Source organism: Panthera uncia, chromosome A2, assembly GCF_023721935.1.
Source record: "Panthera uncia isolate 11264 chromosome A2, Puncia_PCG_1.0, whole genome shotgun sequence".
Classification (NCBI taxonomy): Eukaryota; Metazoa; Chordata; class Mammalia; order Carnivora; family Felidae; genus Panthera; species Panthera uncia.
The window spans coordinates 60176969-60182968 of NC_064816.1; the positions used below are offsets into that span (position 1 = coordinate 60176969).

A 6000-nucleotide genomic window follows, 5' to 3' on the forward strand; every position below is an offset into this window, starting at 1 on the left:
TTCTGTTGTCGGTTTTCTTTGCTGTGCATTGTGTTCTTAATGTATTTACTTTCCATGCGTTTGAATTTAACCTTTCTAGGCGGTGGGGATTTCTTTTGTCATGTTTAGAAACTAATAACTCTTTCATCATCAAACTCCTTAAAACCAGCTCATTTACTTTTTCTTCTTGTGTAAAACAAAATGAAAAATAAGACTGTATATATAATACTTTGCAGATTTTAAGTTTTACTTCTCTGAGCGCCACCCACGCACGTGATTTCTACCAGTTCCCGACTCCCACTGGGCCCTTGGCTCTTTCTATACTTTGGCCGTTTGGCTCTTGGACGTCTGGGTGGGAGACGTTGGTTAGAAGCCCATCGTACAGATGGGCTGGGGGGCCCCGGTCGCACAGTGAGGCTCCCTCCAGGACATCGGCCGAGCTGTGCACGTGATGGACAGAGGCCGGGCAGGCATGGAACCTCGAATTACCTCCCCAGAGATAACAAGGGTCTGGTTTCCCTGTGTCGTGCAGAACTGTGACCCGGTACTTCTCACACTGAGCGAGTGTGCATCACTCACAAGCCTCTGCATCACTCACAATAGTACACGTAACTGGGCTCCCCGGACACAGGAGCTGTGAGGCCTTTTTTCCCAGCAACGTCTAGGTGATGCTGATGTCTGCATCTAGGTAGCACCCTTTATGGTGCTCTGTGCCTGTGCTGACGGGGCTCTGTTCTCTGGCTGCAGTTCGTGTGTGTCGGGGGAAGCCCCACCCGGATGGAAGCGTTCACCAAATACATGGCCAAGGAGCTGGGCCTTGACCACCCAGGTGCAGAATATCCCAACATCTGTGTGGGGACCGACCGCTACGTCATGTTCAAAGTGGGCCCCGTGCTGTCTGTCAGCGTGAGTACCTGCCCTGACGGTGGGCTCGGGCCTGGGGCTCCGCAAGCCCCCTGTCACCCCGCCTCCTGTTCTCTGCACACACACAGGCCTGGTCCCCTCGACACCTGTTTACACTGTCAGGCTGGGGGCAGGGTGAGACGTCTCTAGGAGCGTGAACCGTCCAGAGCACTCCAGTGTGTGGAGACAGTGTTCAGTTCCAGATAGTTCGTGGAGGCAGGAGTTATGCAAGGTCACACGTGGCCAACATAGGTGCGAGAGCTCACCCCAGCTTTGGGAGCAGCGCCTGCGCGTGTGTGGGCACTGGGGAGGGGCTTCGTGGGAGATGTGCCCCAGGAGGTCCTCTGAAATAGACTAGGAGGTGGCGGGCACCCAGTAGCGGAGGCACGGGCCAGTTACTTTTTGTGGCAGAAGCAGAGAGCGCAGGGAGAGAAGCAGGACAGGTAAAACTGTGACAGTTGTGCGTGGCATGGGCATCTGTGCAGCGTCTCCGGCCTGTGGGGACGCTCGTTACCTGGCGCCTAAGTAGCAGGCTGTTGCTTCCCCACCAAGCCTCCATTTCCTGGGCTGCTACCTGCTTCGCAGATGTGGGGACCAGCTGTGCGACCCCTTCATGCAAACGTTTGCATTTCCCAAAGTGTCAATAGTTTTTATTAATTAGCTTATTTATTTTGAGAGAGAGAGAGTACAGGGGAGGGGCAGAGAGAGAGGGGGATCCCAAGCAGGGTCAGTGCTGGCAGCACAGAGCCCAATGTAGGGCTGGAACTCATGAACCATGAGATCATGACCTGAGCCGAAGTCAAGAGTCGGATGCTCACCACACTGAGCCCCCCCAGGCGCCCCAGTAGGTTTTAGGTTTATACCTGGAAGGTCATGTCGTCTCCCTGCCCGCGCCCGATGCACAGAGAGCGCACCGGCCGCCCCCTCGCCCCGCCTCCTGCCCCCCCCCCCCCCCCCCACGTAATGCGACGTCCCTCCCGGTTCTAGCACGGCATCGGCATCCCTTCTACCTCAGTCATGCTGCACGAGCTCATCAAGCTTCTGTACCACGCCCGCTGCTCCGACGTCACTGTCATCCGCATCGGCACCTCGGGTGGGATCGGTGAGTGTGCCGAGGGCCTCCGCCCAGGGCCAGTGTCCCCGCTGCAGACCCAGTGTGGGGCGGGCTTGGGTACGAAGAGCCCTCTACCCAGCTTTGTTCAAGGAAGCTCCTGGCAGGAGGCACGAAGAGAAGCTCTCGTTGTTTCCGGTTCGGCTGGGACCACTAGGCCCAAGTAGGTAGCGGAAGGGCCCTAAGCCCAGCGTGTGTAGAGCCTCGTCCTTTTGGGGGCAACCATGGAGTCTCCTTGTCTGCCTGCCTCTCTCCGTGCCTTCTAACCGCTTCTTCTCTGCCTCTCTCCTGTCCCCTGCGCTCCCCAATCCCTGCAAGGATTCAAGCACCTTAGGAGAAAACCAACAGGAAACTCAAAGACAGAGATGGAACCCAAAGTTAAGATAAGTGTCCTTAAGTTGCCTAAAGGGTCCCCAGGCCAACCTGAACGGGTTTTGTTTTGTCCCTGAAAGCCACAAAGAGAACAGGATGTTGTAAGAAAGCCAAGGCTGAGTTCAGAGCCAAGGCCCCTGGGCACATTTGCTTTATAGAAGCTGATCATTCTCTGACTCAGACATTCCCGCCATGTGCCCCTGTGCCTGGTGGGCGTCTCCCTGTGGGGAACTGCCTGGGGGGCTTGGAGCCCGGAGGACCCTATACCGGCTGTTACTGGTTCTGCCCTGCACATGTGGGGTTGTGACCTCTCCTGGACTGAGGGCACTTCTGGAATTTAGGTTTTCTGACCAGGGGCGGAGACTACAGTAGACCCCAAATCTTCTGGATGCATTATCCCATTTTCTCATGTATACAGACAGATTGCTGTGTAAATATTGGTGCTTGAAGGATTATAAGTCAATGTTTAAGCTGTTCTCAGGGAAATGTACCGGGGCCTGAGTGGTTTTGGTCTCGGCCCCGGTGCCGTCCGCCAGATGGATACTCACAGCGTGTGCACATCACACCAGCGTCTGCCAAAGACCCTAAAGATCTGAGTTTCTGAGTTCTTGCTCTAGAGGGATTTTTACAGTTGATGATCAGAGAGCGTGGTGGAACACGTGGTGTCGATTTTGAGTCCCCTAAAATAGCCCCATAAAAACAGCCACTAGAGAGCCGACCCAGACCCTAGATGATGCTGGTGACAACGCATGGTGTGACATCTCCACGAATTCCAGCATAAGGGTGGTGGGCGGGTGCCGGGACACCACTCGGGAAGAAGCACAGTCGTGAGAACAGACAGCCCCCCTCCCCCGCCCCCCACATAGCCAGCAGGGACTCTGAGGAAGGGGAGGGGCTCACACACCCCAGCTTGAGGATGACCGGACATCAGGAAGGGCATGAACTCCCCAGGCTCATGAAGGAAGGAGAGCGCTGAGCACCATTCAGCTTCAACCCCAGCGTGGGACCAGCTGCAGAGAGGAGGGTCTCGATGACCAGGAGGGACCAAAACAGCATGGGAGAGAAAGTCCAGATAAACATGCAGGGGCGGAGGACATACTTTGTAATGTTTCATGAAAACAGCCACTCTGGGGGCTCTAGAACCATCCACTGGTTTCCTCCTCCTCCATTCCTAATGTTTAGGAAACCCAATTTCCCATTCGGATAAGTATCAGGAAAGGCTCGTGGTCAAATCCCACACGAAGCTATTGTAAGATCAAGGAATGAGAGCCGAGGAATGACCCTACAAATAGGAAAAATACCCCAGGAAGGTGTACCCGGAAAGCATTTGACGTGGAACCTAGTAACACGCGGATGAAAGGAGAGCAGGATCCGTTGGGAATCGGTCGTTGCTGGAGCTGGGTTTGGGACGCACAAGATTTCTTGCCTATGTTTGTAGTTCCTTGAAATATTAAATAATGAGAAAGCACGAAACTGGGACCAGTTCGGCACATTGTGGTCACCTGAGCGGTAGGGTGCCAGTTACAGAGTGGTGGCTGGAAGGCGCGGCACATCAGGCAGGGACAGGGCCTCCTGGCAATTTCTTTTTCTTTGCTCTTTGCTCTCCCATATTCTCTGCCTCTATCATCAGAAAAAGAAAAGAAAAATGCTAATGTCGTACCTCAGTCATCAGAAAAAGAATTCGATGCAGAAAATCGATCCTTAGCGATTTCCTCTTCGAACATTACAGGGCATCCTGGTATTTTCTGGTGCAGATGGGTCATTTTCCTTTCTGCTCTGCGGTGCCCTCCCTGTCTGCCCCGTGTGGCCACGACGCCTGCTTCTCCCTCCAGGTTTGGAGCCTGGCTCTGTGGTCGTCACCCGCCAGGCGGTGGATGCCTCCTTCAAGCCCGTGTTCGAGCAGATGGTCCTGGGGAAGCGGGTGGTTCATAGGACACACCTGGATGAGCGGCTCGCGCAGGAGCTGATGCAGTGCGGTGCAGACCTGCGGGAGTTCCCCACGGTCCTGGGGAACACCATGTGCACCTCTGACTTCTATGAAGGTGATGGGGATGGGCCTGGCCTCCCGGGGGTGGGGGCGGGGGGCTCCTGCACGGCGGAGGGTCTCCGTCACTCCTGGGCTCCTGTCTCTTCAATGTTTCCATGGCGCTCATAGCGCTCTGCTTATGAGTGGGCGGTTTGGGCTCCAGGGCGGGCAGGGCCTGGGGGGATCCAAAGTGTCCCTGTGTCCCGGCGGGAAGCACGTCGCAGGCACGCAGTAGGCGCTTACTGCGTGCAAGTGGTGAGCACACCCAAGTCAACGCTGGCACGTCTCCATGTGTCTTCAGGGCAAGGGCGTCTGGACGGTGCCCTCTGCTCCTACTCAGAGAAGGACAAGCAGGAGTACTTGGAGGCGGCCCACGCGGCCGGCATCCGCAACATTGAGATGGAGTCTTCGGTCCTGGCTGCCATGTGCGGCGCGTGCGGCCTCCAAGGTGGGTGAGCATTTGGTCACGGGGGTCCTTCCTCCAGGGCTCAGCCTCCAGGCCCCCGTCCGGGCCCTCCTCCTGCCCCCACCACCCACCAGCCCCGAGGCACGTGTGGACGGGTTGGCATCGTCCAGCCCTGTGCTCAGACACCCTTGACCATCACACAGTCCGCTGCAGGGCCCTCAGGAGCCTCCGGGCCTCTAAGTAGGATGAGAAAGACCCACCTCGGCTCAGGTCAGGAAGCTGCCAGCGCAGCTGGGGGTTCCACCCCCGAGTTCCTCGTGTCCCCGGCAGGGTCCAGCTCTGCCTTCCAGAATCCCCGGAAGCCTGGCCTTGGAAGGCAGGATAGGGCTCCTCCCACCCCGAGCCAGTCCTGGGATTTGCTCGAGAGCTTCCTTTGGAAGTGAAGGCTGAGGGGGTTGATCCTGCGGGGACAGCAGAGGGGACGCCTCGGCCGGGGTCAGCAAGGCAAGCTGGAAACCCAGCACTTTGTGTGGATGTGGCGTTTACTCTCTGCAGTGGCCGTGGTCTGTGTCACTCTGCTGAACCGCCTGGAAGGGGACCAGGTCAACAGTCCTCACGAGGTGCTGGTCGAGTACCAGGAGCGGCCACAGCGCCTGGTGGGTCACTTCATCAAGAAGCGCCTCGCGGCTGCCGGAAACCCCCGGGATCTCTGAAGACGCCAAGTTGCAGTTGCTATAAATAAAATCAGCACCCGGGTGCCAGCCAGGTGCCAGGCTGGTCCTGAGTTTGAGCCCCACGTTGGGGATGCAGATTACTGAAATAAATAATCTTTTAAAAAAATCACCTTCAAAATCTCCTTTTGTACGTCTTTGTGCTCATTTAAAATTTTGGAATTTAGGGAATTGGATTGTATTTCAGAGGCAAAGAATCCTGCATTAACGACACAAGTGGCCTTTTTTAATGTTTATTTGTTGTGAGAGAAAGAAAAAAACATGAGTGGGGGAGGGACAGAGAGAGGGAGAGAGAGAATCCCAAGCAGGCTCTATGTTCAGCGCAGAGCTGGAGTGGGGCTCAAACTCCCGAACCGTGAGATCATGACCTGAGCTGAAATCAAGAGTCGGAGTGAGGCAGCCCCCGCCCGGGTCTGGTGTAGGATCAGGCAGTGCGGAAGGTCTGTGTAGATGCTGATTTTCTGAGGCAGGT

At 56.0% G+C, this 6000-nt stretch overlaps 1 protein-coding gene across 7 annotated transcripts in view; it reads left to right on the top strand.

Annotated features, from left to right (window-relative positions):
- UPP1 (uridine phosphorylase 1) overlaps positions 1-5526 on the top strand; it is a 28913-nt gene extending 23387 nt beyond the window's left edge. For 4 of the 7 annotated variants that reach the window (XM_049641218.1, XM_049641223.1, XM_049641220.1 and 1 more), the window contains 6 exons: positions 727-885; positions 1870-1984; positions 2091-2156; positions 4198-4407; positions 4693-4839; positions 5353-5526. In XM_049641218.1, coding sequence (XP_049497175.1) covers positions 727-885; positions 1870-1984; positions 2091-2156; positions 4198-4407; positions 4693-4839; positions 5353-5510 — 855 coding nt within the window. In that variant the 3' untranslated portion in view covers positions 5511-5526. Of the gene's footprint in view, positions 1-726; positions 886-1869; positions 1985-2086; positions 2157-4197; positions 4408-4692; positions 4840-5352 lie in introns of all 7 variants that reach the window. The other 3 variants (XM_049641221.1, XM_049641222.1, XM_049641219.1) reach the window with 2 other exon arrangements.
- The last annotated feature ends 474 nt before the right edge of the window (positions 5527-6000 follow it).